The sequence below is a fragment of the Amblyomma americanum genome, chromosome 11, assembly GCF_052857255.1.
Source record: "Amblyomma americanum isolate KBUSLIRL-KWMA chromosome 11, ASM5285725v1, whole genome shotgun sequence".
NCBI classification, from domain to species: Eukaryota; Metazoa; Arthropoda; class Arachnida; order Ixodida; family Ixodidae; genus Amblyomma; species Amblyomma americanum.
Window position 1 is genome coordinate 133863223 of NC_135507.1, and position 20040 is coordinate 133883262.

The following is a 20040-nucleotide window of genomic DNA, read 5'->3' on the forward strand; positions in this document are numbered from 1 at the left end:
AATTTGGCTTCACTATGTACTATCGCTAGTATACGATCAGTTTGCCCATGCGCTTTGATATTGGGCAACTTTGTTTTGTTTTTCATCGACTGCGCTAGAAAAAAAAGCGCTCAAATGCAAGCGACAAAAGTAGCGCATTCGCTCCTCGCATGGTGCCGGCTGCTTCTTATTGCAGGCTCTCTTTTAGGCACGCGTCACCAGGCGGTCACGTAACCGGTTTTACCTTCTCGACGGCCGCGAATTTTGGGCCACAGTGATGTCCGAGGCCCAGTGGCCCCTGCGTTTTCCCCAAAATAGGACGACGGCTTCGCTTCGCCCCCCTCTCAGCGCCCGGCAGCGCTGGCCTGAGAAGAGGCGCAGCAGAAACCACCGGAAACACGCGCCGCCGCCGCCGACGCCACCTGGGGCAAAACTCGTCGGCCACGCCTCGAAGCGAACAGCAAAAAGAAGGGAGAATGGCGGCGCCCTGCTGTTGCTGCGTGGACGGCGTTTAGCGGCCACTCTCTGTGCTCTGGTGGTGCGCGACTCGCGTTTGTTGTGACCCGACACCCATGGAGCTCTACGTGTTCTGCCTGGTGTGCGTGCTGTGAGTAGTAGCGTCTGGACGCGTGTTTTGTTACTCTCTGTTCACGAAAGCGTCTTGCGAAACATCCCGGATGTTAGCAAAGCCTGTTTCGTTGGGCGGCTGCCACCCGCTCTGCTTGCTGATCGTCAGTGCTCCCACTCGGGAGTTCATGCCGTGAGTGATTTCCTTCGTGAGGTGTTCAGTGCAGTCCTGCGAGGAGGAAAATCTGTGTGGTGTAACCAATGACCACGATTATTAAAAAAAGTTCAAATGTTAGATTCGAAAATGTTAACGAATATTCCACAAAAAATATTAAAATGTAGTTTTACGGGCCGAAGCTACACCGGGACTATGCACGAGCCACATGTTCTACTGAAACACAGCGGAGTGATTGCGGGCGCCTGCTCTTATTTGATGTTCCCCCTAAGCACTCTTAGAGAATGTCCTCTGCGAGGCTAGCGCGATGCGAGTGGCTCTCCACCCGATGTTTGAAAAGGGGCATTGACCCCACCCATGCGCCCACCCAGCCGCGGGGGCTGCTTCGTTCGATTCGTTGGCGGAGTTTGGGTTAATTATTGTAACTCCCGTTCCACTCATCGGGCTTGGTGGTTATGCACTGAGCTCCATGTCTGGCGTCCACAGCGATATAAAGTGCAGAAACTCGGACCCCGGTGGTGATCATTTCGCGCCCAGGCGAGTAGCAACAGCAGCAGATATATCTTGAACGGTTCTGTTGATAGCGGTGTGTGTGAATTGGTATCTGCACGTGCTCTGTTTTTTTTTCCTTATATTTGCAGCGCTGCCAGTGAATAAAGTTAGATGAAGTTTACGGCTAGTCCTGTGTGCCCCTTTCTCGTGTTCGTCTTCGCTGCGCTAGAGTTCTTTAGTTACAACATGCACCATCTATCCCAACAAAAAGTTCTTCTAAATTGCCTCGCCTTTTTTATATCTTCGTCTAAACTATGTTTAAATGTCTTAAAGAATTGAAATAGGACTGTGCTTTTAGTCGGTTCAGTATGACATTTTCGTTGAATATGACATTTTTCCTACCTATCCTGTTAGAAAGCTCTGTAATTAACCATGGTTTACATATTTTCTTTTTTTTGTTTACAGCACTTTATCGGAAAACCAACTTCGTAACTAAGTTTTAATGCCTTGCAAAAAGCTTCACACTCCAAATTCGCGTCTTTCAGACCATATAAAGCTGCCCAAGAACTGTGTGCTATTCTCTCACGCAAAACAGAAAGAGTATGTGCTGTTATAAGATCAACTGTTTGGTTTGGGAGTGAACTATTTTTTATGTGCATGTCCCGTGAAACACATGCAGATCTGCAAGTGGTCACTCAAACTCGATGCTAAGGTGCCAGCTTTAGCGGCCTCAGAACGGAAATTTGTAATGAATACATCAATTAGGGACGTTCAATTTTTAGTCACTCTTGTAGGCACACTGATAGTATTCTAACATGCATTAATTTTAAATTAATATTTAGCCGAAGTATTTGATCTTTTTCATCATATTGATGTTGACGTTTGTTGTTGTTTACAAAGGCAAGAAAAGTGTCTAGAAAATCCAGGAATGATGTTGCTGAGCCATTTGGCGGACGATAGCAAACAGAAATAATAATGTTATTTAGTTTCAATGATAAAGTTCCATAGTCGTGCGTTATTAATGAGAACTGATTAAGTATTTATGGAGGAAAAACACTAAGGAGCCCATGTGTGCTGTGAGATGTCAGTTCACGTTAAAGATCCCCAGGTGGTCGAAATTATTCCGGAGCCCTCCACTACGGCACCTCTTTCTTCCTTTCTTCTTTCACTCCCTCCTTTACCCCTTCCCTTACGTCGTGGTTCAGGTGTCCGCCGGTATATGAGACAGATACTGCGCCTTTTTTTTCCCCCAAAAATCAAAAACCAAACCAACCAACGAAGATACATATCCCGCCACCACGACCGGTTGATCGATTGAGGTAAAACGTGGTGTACATTGGTAGCCGAAAGATGTTCACGTAATCCACACAGCAAGTTTCTGTGAGCATAATAACATCAAATGATTGCTCTGTCTGTCCAAAAAATAGCTCAAGATCCTGTTGCTTGTGAGTTAATGACCGTGTGTTGAGGTGAAAACAGTTGAAACTATTTGAAAACACGGTACCTAAGTTACTGCAAAATAAATGTGGTAGTACATAGGACTGATTAAGTGTGTGTGCCATTTTGACTTCGTGTTCGTCTACATTTTCTACAGTAGTTTTCCACGGTCACTAGCGCAGGAAATGACCACTGCGTTCGCACCATCAGCCTCCCGGACCAGCACCTTGTTGTTCGAGTGCCAAACATACTTGTAGCTCTTTGCCTTTGCCCAGAGTTTAGTCTCGCTCAACAAGGCACGTGCCCTTTTTGTGAGGTTTTTGGATATGAAGAAACCTTCATTTCTGCCGCCGCGGTGGCTGAGTGGTTACGGCGCTCGGCTGCCGGCCCGAAAGACGCGGGTTCGATACCGGCCGCGGCGGTGGGGTTTCGATGGAGGCGAAGTTATAGAGGCCCGTGTGCTGTGCGATGTCAGTGCACGTAGAAGAACCCCAGGTGTCGAAATTTCCGGAGCCCTTCACTAGGGCGACCCTCATAGCCTGAGTCGCTTTGCGACGTTAAACCCCCAAAAACCATAAACCTTCATTTCTGTCAGACAGAACTTTCCGATGTTGCCACCATTGGTCTCGGACCGATTGCTTGGCGAAGCGACAGATTATGCCAGGTATCTTAGCTGGCGTTGAGAAGAGGCGATGAGCGGCCACTATGTCACTTTCCAAAAGCTGCGCCAGTTTGATTAGGGTAGCCAGCTTATTTATCTCGACAAGCAGGTTCTCATTCTGCGCTTGTGTGATTCCATGAAATTTGAGGTTAAGTTTACGGTTCCTCCATTCAAGACTATCCATTTCATTTCAGCACCTTGCCTCTCAGTCTTGTCTATCTTGCACTTCAGTTCCCTGACCTCTCGTTCATTGCTTTCCACCGGTGAGAATAGCGCCTCATACTGGTCACTCGTGTACCGGATGGGATCTTCAACGCTGCCCCACTCCAGCTTTTCATTTATGGCTCTCAAAAGTCCTCCAACATCTTGTTCATCGGAAGTACTGCTAGAATTATCAAGTTGTGTAGCTCGATTTTTGGAACGGCTGCAAGTTGCGCAACGCCACGCACTGCGGTACTGTTCTCCTTTTGACTTGATAGTGCTATCCGAAATCCCTGCACAATTCCCCGTGTGATGTACTGATTTAGTCACTGCATTCTGTAATGGAATCCAGTTCCTGAATTTCTGCACCACATTCTCCACACTGTCTATCAAGAGGCATACTGACATTGGTGAAAAATACTTTGGCAGCAGCGGCAGCAGCAGAGAAAAACTGCAGGTAAAAGTATTGAGAGATTAGTAATCAACCTGCAATATCAGAAAACACCTCTTAGAACGGTGCTCTGCCGCTGCCGCTGCCTGTGTTACAGCCGATGGTAGCTGATCTTCCTTTATAGCACTGTCCGATGGGGCGTGTCCATTATGATTGCAGATTGCTGAAAGCAGAGTTCACGGCCAATGGTAAAATGCTGTGTGATATTGGAAAACAAATTATTTGCTGCATCAATTGCGCTTTTGGCATTTGAGAACATCCCGAGCTTAGGAAATGGCATCTAAGCACATAGTTGATTCGATCTCGAATCACATTCGATCAATCTCATCCGCTGTCTGCCTCACTGCACCCAGTGGATAACGCTGTTAGGAGCGTTCCCTTTGAAGCGCAGTTGTAGGTAGGTCTCGGTATTTTCCCGGTCGTTTCAGAGATATACAGAACGCAGACAAACGATATGATTTGTTTGGTGGGCGCAAGGAGAGACCAGTCGCAACAGTTTAGTGGAACATATTTAAAATTATTTTGAATGTTGCATTTCCACTCTAATCGAGTGATTTCATCTGACCCGATTTTTGTGAGCTCACTGAACTTACTGGTTATTCAGAGCAAAATTGCTGGCAACATCACCAGAACGTGGAGGTAGACCGTGACATTCATTCCAGAGCTGACGCCGACCGAGTCCGGCACAGAACAGTTATTCGCGCTACGCACTGGTGTTTTGAGCTAATTTTGCGTGATTACTAGGCACCAAAATATTTTTTTTTGGCCCCACACCTTTGCAAGGTGGTATCTTTACCCCCCCCCCCCCCCCCCCCCTTTTTTTGAAACCACAGATTCCACTGACTTTCAACGCGTACTGACTGAATATTGACCGCTTATGTCTACTTTTTAAGGCATCATTCCTCCATGCGCTTCTTACTAACGTCCACATTCACATTAACTCCGTTACTTATGAACCACAGGCCCTGCGTGCGCGGGCCTCGACATCTACACAGTAACTGTTATATTCTAGCGCAATATGCTCAGCTCCTTGTTTTTTTTGTGATTTACTACACACTGCGTATGTCATTGTCTCGGGCATGTTTCTTTTTTTTCTAGGACACCCTGATCTCGCTTTAAAAACTGATCTTTCCTTTCCCATTTTCTATACACGGCTCTCATTCTTTTCTGTCAGCCTTTTTGTCCCCGCGTTCAAAGCTTTTTTTTCTCCGTTTTATGCGTATTGACTGGTTTTCAAACTCTTTCTCCTCTGCATGTTCCCCATGGTCTTATTAAGCCGCTCTGTCAGCCCTTTTGTCTGCGGGTGGTAAGCAGTAGTTTTACGGTGGGTCATGCCGCTTAGCTGAAAATTTTCGGCCGTGATCTGGGAAGTAAAGGCGGTCCCTCTGTCGGTAACGACGTAGGTCGGGGCGCTGTGCCGAAGTGCGATCTGATTGTAAAGATAGCCGCAACCTCGGACGCTGTGCACGATGTAAGGTGTTGGCCTCGGCGTATCGAGTGAGGTAGTCTGTGGCAATGATGATGCACCTGTTGCCATCCGAGGACAAAGGGAAAGGGCCTAGAAGGTCCATGCGATCACCTTTCTGTAAAAATTTAATTGCTTATAAATGTTTTTCACCACCGACCTGGTCGAAAGGGGCACGTGGTGGTGCAATAGGCTGGAGGTGCCCTGGAGGCTTGGTGGCCGGGGCCTTACGGCGCTGACATTGCCGACAGCTCTGCACATAGCGTTTAACAACGGTGGCAAGTTTGGGCGTGTACAATAGCTGGCGTATTCTAGAAAGCGTGCGAGGGTATCCCAAATGGCCAGAGGTTGGTTCATGGTGGCACGCAGAAAGGACTTCCTGTGGAGGAGTTGTGGGGACGACGAGGAGGTAAGCTCGCGAACTGGAACCAAGGTTCTTCTAATAGGGCACGCCTTGTTTCAGGAAAAACGACGACAGGTGTAGAGAAAAATATTTAGGAATGGTGGCTAGTTGACCTAAATAATCGATGAGTGGTCGCAACACTGGATCGGTGCGCTGCTGGGTTGACAAGTTAGAAGCAATGGACAGCCCCAAGGAAACTGATGTCGTTGTCCGTGTCGGGGTTTGCGAGTTCGACAGGAGCACGAGAGAGGGTGTCGGCGTCTTCATGCTTATGTCCGGACTTATAGGCGATGGTGAGGTCAAACCCCTGCAGGCGAAGGCTCCATCGCTCCAGGCGTCCAGACGGGTCACGCAGGATGGTCAACCAGCACAAGGAGTGGGGATCAGTGACCACTTTGAAAGGGCGACCATAAAGATAGGGGCGAAATTTCGCAGCGGCCCAAATAATGCCGAGGCAATCTTTTTCTGTCGTGAAATAAATCTCTGCGCGCGATTGAGTGTGCCTTGCATAAGCGATCCTGGTGTTGTACGAGAACCGCGCTGAGGCCGATGTTGCTGGCGTAGGTGTGTATTTCGGTGTCACCCCGCTCATCAAAATGGGCAAGAACGGGCGGTGTCTGAAGACGCAGGTGGAGCTCGTCGAAAGCCACGTCTTTCTTGCTCGTGGCACCAAACAAAAGGTGTGGCGTTGCAGGAGAGGCGAGTGAGCGGTTCTGCGAGGACAGCGCAATTTTCCATAAAACGCCGATAGTGACTGCAGAGGCCTAGAAAGCGGCGAACAGCTTTATTGTCACGTTGGGGTGGAAATTCCGCAACCGCTGCAAGCTTGTCGAGGTCGGGCTTCATGCCGGCGGCGCCAGCGACATGGCCGAGAAATTTCAGCTCCTGGTAACCGAAGTTTCATTTTTGTGGCTTCAATATCAGGTTAGCTGAACGAAAGGCTTCGAGAACCGTCCGCAGGCGTTCAAGATGTTGACTAAACGAGTCGGCGAAAAATACCCCGTCGTCGAGGTAGACTAGGCAACACTGCCATTTAAGACCGGCGAGGATAGCGTCCATCATCCGCAGAATTGTGGCAGGCGCAGGACAAAGACCGAAAGGTAGAACTTTAAATTCATAAAGGCCGTCTTCTCACGATCCCGTTCATCGACCTCGATTTGCCAGTAGCCACTTTTTAGGTCGATGGACGAAAAATACCCAGCGCGCCGAAGGTGGTCGAGAGAATCGTCAATACGTGGCAATGGGTAAACGTCCTCCTTCGTGAATGCGTTCAGCTTCCGGTAATCGACGCAAAACCTCAGGGTGCCGTCTTTCTTTTTAACGAGGACGACGGGCGAGGACCATGGAAGCCAAGGAACGCTGGATAACGTCATCTTCAAGCATCGCCTTAACTTGCGACTTACTGAATTCGCGCTCTGTATACGACACGTGATAGGATTGGATGTACATCATCGAACGTCACGATGTGATGCATGGTTTTGGTATTGTGGCGCACTTTGGACGAGGAAGCGAAAGACTCCTCCCGTCAGGGGAGGCCTGAAACTCGCACAACCGCGGCCACTCCGCGGCCCTCCAGCACGTCTGGTCAGGTGATGCATACAACTCCCGCTCCGCCTGCTTTACAGCGGCGGAACAGCTCTCTCGAGCGAAAAAAAAAGACAGACCCCTCATAACGGGTCCAGACCATAAGTAACAACACAGCAAAGTGGGCGAGTTGGTATTGTATCTTAAGGTACGAAACAGCGCAACTAACACAAAGGACCAGAATAAGATGAAACACGGACACGCGCTGACTTAAAACTGTCTGTTTTAATCGGAAAAACACATATTTATAATCTCTAATCGGCGCGTCAGAGCCTCATGTCATCATCACAAACTACAACCTAAACAGAAAGACAAATAACAATTGCTGAAACGTAAGCACCTACAGGCTCCCACGTTGTTCCATCAGCCATATCTCGCGCTTAGACAAGGCCATCGAAGCGCAGCTCACACACGAGTCAGCTTCTGTGAAGATATGATACGCCTCTACTACTTCTCGTACTAGTTGCTCTTTATGATGATAAGGACTTGCAATGTGCAACCAACTTTGATGAACAAGAGCCCCCCAAAGAATTAGGATGTTCCAACAGGCGATCATTGAGGCACCTGCCTGTTTAGCCCACGTAGAAATGGCCGCACGAGAACGGAATCCTGTAAACCACTCCTGAGTGCCATGATGAACTCCACACCCTTCTTTGGTGTTACCAATTTCTTTCTTGCGATTCACTAACGCCGGAACCTTGCTCAATTTGTTTGGCGCAGAAAACAGGATCTTGCCACCAAACTTCTCCGCTATCTTCTTCCATCTGTGCGATAGGCGATGAACATATGGGATCACCTCCCCTTTGTTCTTACTGCATTTGCAATCTTGAGCTCTTATTCTTTCTTTGCTTTCATTTTTCTGCGTGCAACATTTCATTATCTGCGTGCAACAGGCTACTCCGAAAAATGAAGGCAAAGAAAGAAGAAATAGGAGCTTAAAATTCTTAAAATTCGTTCCATGCCAAAACACATGTTGCCCAATAGTTACAAAGTGCCCATCTCGAACACTCTTTACCAACAAACCTCTGACAATCAGACCATTTCTTCTGCGCTTTGAAGAGAAATGCCAAGAAATAGATGTGATGGATACTTTGACTAACATTGCCCACAAACCTGAACCACTCCAGCCTTGCCTGCCCTCTATGTGCGACTTCGCATTAACACAGTTTCAGAAAAAAACAAACACCACATGAGCATATATTACAAGAATATTTAACCCTAAACGAAAAATACAGAGAATACACAGCATTATATACTGATGGATCAAAACCTGCACACTACGTCGGAAGTGCTGTGGTTCAGAATAATTGGGAAAAAACAGTGCGCACCAATTTTCACGGCAGAGTGTTACGCAGTCTCTGGGGCTGTAGAAAAAATTATAAAAGCGAACATTGTGAATAGTATCATTTACACTGATTCTCTGAGCGCACTCACCTCACTTCACCACACAAATACAGTTACATCACTAATTGGTGACATCATTCATAACATAAGAAGAGCCACAACACAGGGACAAGAGAAAAGTTTGCTGGGTGCCAAGCCACGTCGGAGTCACAGGCAATGAAAAGGGGGGTGCATGTGCTGCAAAAGCTCGGAACACTGCTTTACAGCCTGGTTTGGAAGCCATCGGCGTAGTAGCGTTTCGCTACGTTGATGACTACTTGATTTTCTTAGGCAAGGATGACTCTGATAGGTTGGCACAAGATGTTCTAGGAATGTTCAAGGAGGGCGGTCAGGGCCTGTCTTTTACGTCTGAATTTCCTAAAGATAACCATTTGCAGTTTCTTGATTTAGACCTGTGCTTTGGGGACGATCACGTATGTTGGGGCTACAGCCCCAGGTCAGGGAAGCCTCTGCTTAGCTATCAGTCTGACCACTCGAGGTTGGTAAAGGATGGCTTGGCAGTCGCATGCATCAAGTCCGCTTTACGTAAGTCTTGCCATCACCGCGTTGAGGACTCATTCTCGCAGCAGGTTTCAAAGTTAATGGCAGCTGGGTTTCCAACTGCCCACCTTGCCCGCTTGTCTGAACGTGTTTTGACTCGCTTGAGAAAGAGCAACACGGGGCCGGAAGATGCTGACGTGGAGGTGCGGCGAAAAAAGGTGGCCGCCTTTCCCTACCTCCATGGTGTTTCACACCGACTCAAGAAACTTGCGGCGAAGTATGACGTTGGCGTTGTCTTCACAGCTAAAAACAAGATAGGAGGCTTGTGCGCCAGCGTAAAAAGGAGGCTTGATAAAACATCAAGTGATCGTTCCCGATGCACAGTGTCACATAAGACACGGCTCACCCCTTGCAGAAAGAATGTGGTGTATCGCGTTCCGCTGCCTTGTGGTCGATGCTACTACGGGCAGACGGGCAGATGTCTAAATGTGCGCCTGACGGAGCATTCTAACTCTCTAGGTGGGAAGGCGAACTCTAATCTGGCGTTGCACGTGCAATCTCGAGAATGCAAATCGGACGATGATCTGTCTCTTTGCACGCCTGACTTCAGCGACACTACTGTAGTTTATAGAAATGAAAAACAAATCTGTCGCGAGATAGTTTAAGCCTTCTACATTGCTAAGGCTAAGGACACGTGTGTGGCTAAGCCGTCGGTAAACCTTCACGCTAAGGAATTTGCCTTTTTAGATAACTTGTTAGTAAGACCCTGACATTGAAATTTTTTTTTTTTGTGTGTGTGCCCTTTCACTGATACGGCTTATGTGCGCGCGCATCTCAGTGCGAGTCTTCGTTGTTTTCTTCCTTTCAATAAAACTTCAGTTGTTAGTCCAGCCTCGTCTTGTTTGCTTCTTCCTTTGTGTCGCGTCTTCTGGCTGGTTTAAAATGAATACTTACCAACTCGCCCAGTCCTCAACCTTGTTGAAAGAAATAAAGAACGTGATGATTCCATACAAAGTTGGCATGAAGTGGTACAGTGTAAAATCAGATATAAATGGTAGTCACAATGGAACACCGAAAGAAATTATAAGCTACACTTAGTAAAACACATAATAGAAGAACGGAAGTCATGCTCACACGAAAAACGTTTCAGTGAAGTTAATTTATGCCATCTCCGTATTGGACACACGCACCTAACACATAACTTTCTAATGACAAAGCAAGACAGACCTTTATGTGAGAAATGTGGAGATGAGCTGACAGTAAATCACATCCTATCCTCGTGCACACAACTCGAACGGCTAAGGAAAAATATTTTACTGTATTTTACGCGTTCCCTTCCAACCAAATTTACATTTAGGAGATAATCCACATGTAACATCATCTGTTTTTAGTTTTTTGAAAGACGCAGCGATTTTAGACAAAATATAATATTGATACGTGCCGCTGTGGATGAAGAAGAAAAAAGCGCCTGCATCCGTGGAGAAAGAAAGTGTTGCTTTCCCGCTCGCGCGCTCGGACCTCTTAGGGACCGCCACAGTTTTTACGTTTCGTCTCCGGAGGTTCTCCTTCGAATTGCTCGTAACATTTGGTGGAGGTGCTGGGTAGTCTCGTGGTTTTCAAACCACGTCAGGGCAGATTCTTCCAGAGCAAAATATACGTTGTAAAGCTTGCTCTCGTCGCTCCAGCCGTTGAAGCGGGCGACCCGCTCGAAGGTCTCCAGCCAATCCTCAGCGTCTTCGAAAACGTCACCGTGAAAAGATGGCGGTGTTCGCGGTGGGTGGCAAAGGATCGGCGCCAGGAGCCGGGGGTCAGGGGCCATGGCAGTTGGACTCACCGGGCTAGGCTGGGTCGGCGCTGGGGACCCGGTGTCAGTGGCCATGCAAGTTAGGCTCGGTGGCCGAGGCTGCGTCGTTCTTTTGGGCGGGGGAAGGGGACCAAATTCAGGCGACTCTCTGCGGATACGGCGGCTGGGTCGCTGGTGGGCATGTGTGAGGTCCGTTGTGATGCTGTGCGGAGTGCGGTAGTCGGGAAGCGTTACCCAGCACTGCTCCACCAAATGTTACGAGCAATTCGAAGGAGAACCTCCGGAGACGAAACGTAAAAACTGTGGCGGCTGCCAACGTCGTAAGTCTCCTCCGTTGAAACCAGCCGGATTTCTTCACCCCGTCGAACCACCCAAGACCCTGTAAGGCCGCGCTTCATCAACGCGCATAACTTTTTTATTCCTTTAGCTTGTTGTCACTGCGGGCCTCCGGTCTACGCCCCCCCTCCCCCCCCCCCCCCATCCTACCCCCGCAAGCAGTGGCAAAGGCGCAGGAAGCACTGGCTGCTTGACAGCGCCACTGTGACGGCCGAGGACACCTGGCGCCAAGAAAGCATGCGAGGCGCGAACAACGAGCACGTGGGGCCGCATGATCTTAGGCAGCATTCCTACGGCGGCAGAATGCGAACCACCCCGCATTCCGCGATGGGCCCCCTTTTTTTTCTTCTTTTTTCTGGCATTCTCGATGACACCGAAACGTCGCGGTTCTCCGCCTCTGACATTCCTGCGGCGAGCCAGTGGGTCAGTGGTCCCGCCAATTAGCTAAAAAAAAAAACGCTTCATCCTTTGAGAGACGACGCGCGGGTGCGGCAGGGAAAGGGAAAGCATCAAGCGTTAAGGCCGAGAACTCCCCTCGGGGAGAGGGTTTTCAAAATGTTTTCTGTATATGTTTCTTTTTCTTTATAGCCAAGCCCCGGGATCGAAATTGGGTCCAACCTTCAGGGGCTGTGGCTCCTCCATTGGTTATCGAAGCTTACTTAGGGCGGGCCTCGATATATGACCGCCCTAATTTCTTTGTGTGCAAAAGATTTAAAACTGCATGTAAAATCATTGGAGGGCAGTCTTGTCTAGTTGAGCTAGGGGCTTCGTGCAGTGGCACGTAATTCTACAACCCTAGACTCTAACCTCGCGTCGATGAGTAAGGGCTTGTAGAGAGTTTCTCTGTGTGAGAATTGTCTTCGTCAGTTACAGCTTGACCGTCTGTGTGACTCAACTTGTAACGCAGTTTGCCCTTGTACATACTGTTAATATATTCTCTCTTTGACCTTCATCTGCACATCTCACTTCATCACCGCCGAACAACAACGTTTGGAAGGGTCTGCACCCTTCCGAAGAACCCAACGGACCATGAAAAAAAATTACTGACCCCTTTTCACCAAGTGGGCATGGATTTCCTTGGCCCTTTTCCGAAGTCTTCATCTCGAAAGCGTTGGATCGTCGTTGCCACCGACTACCTGACACGGTACGATGAGACAACGTCTTTTGTCAAAGGCACTGCTGCTAATGTGGCGCAGTTCTTCTGTGACGATTCGTGCACATGCACCGGTGCCACGGCGAGCCGGTCAGTGACTTTTCCTGGAGACGGTTGGCCCCGCCGTCCTGGCGTCGGGTCGCAGCGGATAGACATGACCATATCTGGTTGTGGCGGAGAAACATGACCATATATGGTAACCGTCGACGGTCCTGTCGAACGACGCTTGAGTGTCCCCGTCATTATGCACCCCTCGAGAGCCACGGGGGAGTGGACAAAGGCGCGGCCACGGCTGAAGAAAGAAGCAAAGGCTTTAAAAGCGGAAGCCGACGGGAGGAAGAGAGGAGAGCGATCGGGGCGAGTGGACGAGAGGGCCGAAGACGGAGCGAGGCAGAAGACTGGGGCTGCGCATTGACCTGAGCCCGGGGTCTAGCCGTCGCTAACGTTCGACCTTCGCCAACGCGCCTCCACGCCTGGCAGCTCATCCAACGACCAGCCGAGAACGAGGGCAACACAGCCACGAGGAACTCCCAGCCCGGCCACTGCAGACAACCAGCCATTCGTCGAGCCCGTGCCACACCACGCTGACTCAGCCCCGGCGACGACGAGCCCAGCTTCTGTCCCGTAAGCGGCATCGAGCCAGATGCTTTAATTAAATCACTTCAAAATCATTTTGGAGTCTGTGCATCCATCTCCTCATGCCCAGTGTGGACCCTGGGCCATTTTAAGAAACTGGTTCATCACATTGGTGTCAGAAGTGGGGTCCACACTTAAATCATTGGGCAAAAGCTGGACTGCACCCCCGGCGAGAGGAGCTTGAGGCACTGACTATATTTGGTCTAATACGGAAGAAGCCTACTCGAGTGCACAGCCCTTTGGGGCAAGCGTACTTGCATTAGCAAACATGGTGGAGAGATTCACTGGCGGCGGTCAGGGGCCGTCTATTGTTTAATTTTTTGACATGTTGGAGCAGGTGTGCAAAATGGGCGGGTTAACGGATGCACAACAGCTGGGAATGGCGAAATGTCGCATGTCAGGGGCAGCACATGATCTTGCCTGGAAAGAAAAACTCCGAAAAACCGCAGGCCGGCCCCCCTTCAGGAATTCGAGGAAGTCTCGACGCCTTTTGAGAGGGTTGGCATGGATATCCTAGGCCCACTTCCGACTACGACAACAGGAAACAAATATGTTCTGGTGTGCGTTGACCACCTAACGAAGTATGCTGAGATAACAGCACTGCCCGACCAAAAAGCAGAAACTGTGGCACGTGCCTTTGTAGAAACAGTGGTTCTGCGGCACGGCGTTCCGCGGCAGTTGTTAACGGATCAAGGGTCAAACTTTGTGTCGAGGTCGATGAAAGATGTGTATAACCTTCTGGGAATTGACAAAAGACAGACCACCCCTTACCACCCGGCTTGTAACGGTGCTGTGGAGAGGCTTAATCAAACAGCAAGCAAACTGTTATCCCATTATGTTTCGCGAGACCAACAGGATTGGGACCTCTGGATACCGTTTGCTGTTTTTTCTTACAACACGGCGGTGCACGAGAGCTCCGGTGACTCCCCTTTCTACGTCTTGTACGGTCGCGACCCAGACACACCGAATGCGGTGGTTGATGGACAGAGACGGGTGCCATACGGGCCACTAGATGATTATCGAGCCGAACTGACGTCTCGATTGCAAGTGGCCCATGACGTAACAGCCGAAGCATTACGGGAAGCAGCCGACAAAAGAAAAAGGCGGTTCGACACTAGGGCTAGGGCGGTTCCTTTCAGGGTGGGAGACCGCGTATACCTTGAGTGTGTGCAGGTCAAGGCAGGGCTTGCCCGTAAGTTAACGCCCAAATGGAAAGGACCTTACCGCATAGTAGAGCAGCTATCGCCGGTTAATTTTCGGATTCGGGAGATCGCAGGGGCCTCAACCGCTGTGGTCCATGCTAACCGGTTAAAGCAAGCACCAACATGCTCGCCTCTTTCTGAAACGGCTGCCTCTAGGGAACAGGAGGGGGAGGATAACCTTCGCACGGAGCCCGCCATTGTAAATAACCCTGCACTGCAGAAAAGCGGTCAGAGCGGCCGGCACAAAAATTTCAGTCCATGTGATGAACTGGAACACTTCATGCAGTCGCAGCTCGGAGGCGCCCTTCTCGAGGAGGAGGCATTGCAATCTGGCAGACATATTCAAGCCGCTAGGTACTACCTCCGTAACCGAGTAGTGGACAGGGAGGTACTTCGTTAAGACTACATTTCCTTGTTTTGTACATTACAAGTGCGCTTCGTTTAGTTTCATTTTTTGTTCGTTCTCTTGTTTGAGATGTTGTACATACTGTTAATTATGGTCTTATATTGTGCACTCGAGTGGTATCTACGGTGAAGAATTGTTCTGAAACTCCGCTCTGGCTCGGTGCTCGTGGGGAAGAAAGGAGCGACTGGTGCGGCATACTGGCCCGAACAGCGCGGCTTGTGTGTGTGCGCGTGTGTGTGTATGACGAATTCCTAATGTTCAATGAACATTCCTTTTAAGAAGGAGCGGATGTGACGATTCGTGCACATGCACCGGTGCCACGGCGAGCCGGTCAGTGACTTTTCCTGGAGACGGTTGGCCGCGCCGTCCTGGCGTCGGGTCGCAGCGGAGAGACATGACCATATTTGGTTGTGGCGGAGAAACATGACCATATATGGTAACCGTCGACGGCCGTGTCGAACGACGCTTGAGTGTCCCCGTCATTATGCACCCCTCGAGAGCCACGGGGGAGTGGACAAAGGCGTGGCCACGGCTGAAGAAAGAAGCAAAGGCTTTAAAAGCGGAGGCCGACGGGAGGAAGAGAGGAGAGCGATCGGGGCGAGTGGACGAGAGGGCCGAAGACGGAGCGAGGCAGAAGACTGGGGCTGCGCATTGACCTGAGCCCGGGGTCTAGCCGTCGCTAACGTTCGACCTTCGCCAACGCGCCTCCACGCCTGGCAGCTCATCCAACGACCAGCCGAGAACGAGGGCAGCACAGCCACGAGGAACTCCCAGCCCGGCCGCTGCAGACAACCAGCCATTCGTCGAGCCCGTGCCACACCACGCTGACTCAGCCCCGGCGACGACGAGCCCAGCTTCTGTCCCGTAAGCGGCATCGAGCCAGATGCTTTAATTAAATCACTTCAAAATCATTTTGGAGTCTGTGCATCAATCCCCTCATGCCCAGTGTGGACCCTGGGCCATTTTAAGAAACTGGTTCATCACACTTCGTACACAACATTGTCCGGCGTCATGGAGCCCCCGCCGTTGTTGTTACTGACCGGGGAACTGCTTTCACTGCCCGCTTAACCCAGTCCGTGATGACTCTGACGCACACCAGCCATCGACGTGCTACGGCCTATCACCCGCAGACAAACGGATTGGTGGAGCGACTCGACCGCACTCTAGCCGACATGCTTTCTATGTATGTTGACGTCGAGCATCGAACATGGGATACCATTCTTTCGTACGTAACGTTTGCCTACAACACCGCCCTGCAGGAGACAACCCGACTGACCCCCTTCCAGCTTGTCTTCGGTCGGCAAGTGACCACTCCGTTGGATGCTATGTTGCCCGTTGACCCCTACTGCGACTCTGACGCTGACCTCGACGCAGACACCTTCGTTCAGCGTGCTGAGGGAGCGCGGCAATTGGCACGCCTGCGAATTAACCGCCAACAGGAGACTGACGCAGCTAGGTACAACCTCAGACGCCGCTTCGTCAGTTACGCGCCCGGCGATTTGGTGTGGGTGTGGACACCTGTTCGTCGCTTCGGCCTTTCTGAAAAGTTGATTCGCAGGTACATCGGCCCATTCGAAGTTTTGCGCCGCATCAGTGATGTGACGTATGCAGTTGCTCCCGTCCAAGCGGCTTGCTCATCGCGCCGGTAGCACCTTACTGACGTCGTGCACATTGTTCGCATGAAGCCTTACCACGACAGACTCCCTGACTGAACATCGGTTCACTGCAGCTGTATTTTGCTGATATTTCTCTCCTAGTAGCATCGTGGCGATGCTGCTGAAGAGGGGGCAGTGATATGTGCCACTGTGGAAGAAGAAAAAAGCGCCTGCATCCGTGGAGAAAGAAAATGTTAGTCACGATATTGATTTTCCCTCTCTCTCTTGTGCGATGTTGTCGTTGCATCCAGATGTTAACGTGGAGTGGTAGAGGGCGGGTCTCGTGAGTGACCCGGGGGACGTACTTCGCGACTGGTGAGTTTGAGACAGGCGTGTATGTCTTCTGACGTTGGCCCTTGGAAAGGCTTTCCTCAAAAAATTATTTATTACAATATTTACAAAACTTATTTACATATGCTGATAGATTTCGGCCTCTCCACTTTAACTAAAAAAAAGACAAATCTCCAACACTCTCGCGACTCCGGACCACCGTCGGCCACCACACGGCCAACCCGCCCGGCCGCCGCTTAAGGAACTCGCTTCTCCAACTCTGCGACCCCGGGACCACCACCGGCCGCACACGACCGATCTGTCCGGCTGCCACCAACCAACCTCCCGCGCTCTCCTTAGCGCGCACCCATCTCCTTGTCCTCCCGCCAAAACTACACCCTCAGCCAATTGGTGAATTTCCCGCCACATTTCGGACGCAACATATCACAACACAAAAGAAAAGCACACAATATAAAACACACGCCTTGCAACACAAAAGAAAAGCACAAAATATCGAACACACGGCTCGCTGCAAGCTGCCGTGGCTAACTAGAAAAATGCCACAACGAGCGGAGAGAAACCATTTACGACACATGCGTCCTGTTAGCCGCTCTGGCCTAGGGTGCCCGGATGCCCGCTCGCCTCCGGCGCTGGCCCATCGAGCAAGCTGCTGTGGCTAACTAGAAACATGCCACAACGAGCGAAAGAAAAACCATTTACGACACATGCGTCCTGTTATACCCCTGTCACACGGGACGTTGAATGTCATTCGCAGCGAATGACATTACGTTTGAATGGCGTTTTTTTCGCTGCTACACGGGCACAGTCAATGACATTCACAGCTAACGACATTCGCCCATTGAACGAGTTTCCCGAACTCATGCAAGCGCGACCTGTGTAATCTCGACGACAGCGGCTTGGCGAAAAATTACAAAACTGATTAGTGAGAACAAAACGTATTCAAAGAAAACTTTATTTTAATTGCTGCAATGAACTTTTGAATCATTTTTTGATGTAAAATAAGGTATTTGAAGCGATTTGCGCAACTACACTCTTGTTCCCAGTCGCCGCCAGTTACTGTAGAGACGGCCGCGTTTGTTTACAAACCGTCCTTCATCTTGCCTGAGTAGCTTGGTCGTCACTCCATTTGCCTTCAGTGCTCGCAATGGAAAACAACTCTGCAGCTTCGCCAGCCCAGCAGAAGGCGTGTGAACAAGCAATGTTCGCTTGCACTGTTGCTCATCAGCGACTGTCAAGAATTCGGCACCAATTTCGCAGCCCTCCATAGTGCCGACAGCGGGAGGAAGTGCGGGCGGCATGTACGGGAGGGATCGTGAGCGGCTTTGAGCCTGTCTTGCTTTGGATATTTCAGTGGATTGCTTGTTGTCTATTGCTGCCGCAAGGCGTTGCAAAAAATTTTTAAAGAGTCTATTAATGTGTAACAGTGTGATACAAGCAATAAACATAAAATATGTGTATGAAAAACATGATTTGTAACGTTCTGCTGTCATAGCAGTTAGCTGATGGACATCGCCATCATTTGCAAATGCCGTTTTGTGTACCCGTGTAGAACGGGAACGCCAGCAGGCAATGACATTCGTTGTGAATGTCATTCGCTGCGAATGACATTCAACGTCCCGTGTGACAGGGGTATTAGCCGCACTGGCCTAGGGTGCCCGGATACCCGCTCGCCTCCGGCGCTGGCCCATCGAGCAAGCGGCCGTGGCTAACTAGAAACATGCCACAATGAGCGGAGAGAAACCCTTTACGACACATGCGTCTGATCGGACCGTTCACCCTCGCTTAGGCCGAGGCTCCCGACACTCGCGCGCGTCGCCGCCCTGAGAGCCTCTCCGTTTTGTCGGCGCGTTCCCCTGCTCCCCTTCTGCGACCCTCCTCACGCCTTACCACGACGTACCCCAGCTTCGTCGTGACACCTTCCCTCTTCTTCTCCATTCCTTCCCCCCATATCTTTTTTTGCCAGTTCGAAAAAAAACAAGCTTTACCACTAGAAAGAAGTTAGGACGGCGCTAAAACGACAAAGACAAAGAGGCACGAACACAACAGGACGGGCGCCAACTTACAACTGAAGTTTATTGCACCAAACCCCTACATTTTATGCATCAACTGAGCCGTATCACAACAAGATTATCACACAACAAAACGCAATTTCTTCAATAGTCAGAACATCGGAAGTGGGCGCTACTTTTACAGACCAGAGACGCCTTCTGCACTATCCACTTGATAACAGCATTATTCTTACTTTATAAGTCCCCAGATTAAATGAGTGCGCAACCCACATGAAAGCAATTGATTATCCAAATGATACACACACGCTTGGGCAAGGCAACCAGCACGCAAACTGAACAATCGTGATTTAATACAAAGAGTGATAAAGAAAGAATGACCAACAACAAACGCGGAAAATTTGGTGGACGTGAAAACTTAAACCTTCGGGGGAACCTCCCAGCGTCAATGTACATAATTATCGTCAAAAATTTATCGTCAAAAATTTTTAAAATTTTTGAGAAAACCTCCCAGCGTCAAAGTGCTACAATATTGGTTTCTACACAATCGTCTTTTCGGCCGATAAAACACATCGATGAAAAACAATGTATGCAGAAAACTTGCAAACGTTGAAACCTAAAGACAGCCTTCGAGAAACACCACCTCAGCGTCACTAATTGAAATGGACGGCCTACTAACGCATGCGCTTCCCGCTTTCTTAATAAAAAATGCCTCCACTACTTCTCGCTCAAATCTGTCTTTACCGCTCTTCAAAAATATTGTTTTGCTCAGATCCGGACTACACCCCTTGCACGTCTTGCAGTGATCTGCAAGGAAACTTCCATGATGTTGGCGCACATTCCGCAAGTGTTCACTGGCACGTTCATTAAAACATCGACCGGTTTGCCCTATGTAAACTAAACCGCAGCTTAGAGGAATCTGATATACATCTTGTGATCTGCATTTCGTGAACAGTTTTTGATGTTTAATAGGGCAAACCGGTCGTTTCTTTTCCGGTTTTGACATTGTGCAAATCTTTGACAACTTTGATGGGGCCGAGAACACAACCTGCACCTGATGTTTGCTTGCGACTTTTTTTATACCATGGGACACCTTATGCATGTACGGAATCACAGAGACCAATTTTTTTGCTTCCGGAAGTTTCTCATCACAAGGCCGCTTGAATTTCTGGATTAACATTTCAGAAACGGCCAAAATCAAATGGGGCGGGTAACCCGCTTCGTGCAACCTCTGAATTTGGGCGCCGAAGCT

General features: G+C 49.6%; 1 protein-coding gene across 1 annotated transcript in view; it reads left to right on the top strand.

The window, feature by feature from the left end:
* Window positions 1–415: 415 nt before the first annotated feature.
* The window catches only part of LOC144111367 (uncharacterized), a 119652-nt gene continuing 100027 nt past the window's right edge, over window positions 416–20040 (top strand). The window contains exon 1 of the mRNA XM_077644648.1: window positions 416–586. Within this exon, the coding sequence (XP_077500774.1) occupies window positions 552–586 (35 nt within the window). The 5' untranslated portion in view covers window positions 416–551. The remainder of the gene's footprint in view (window positions 587–20040) is intronic.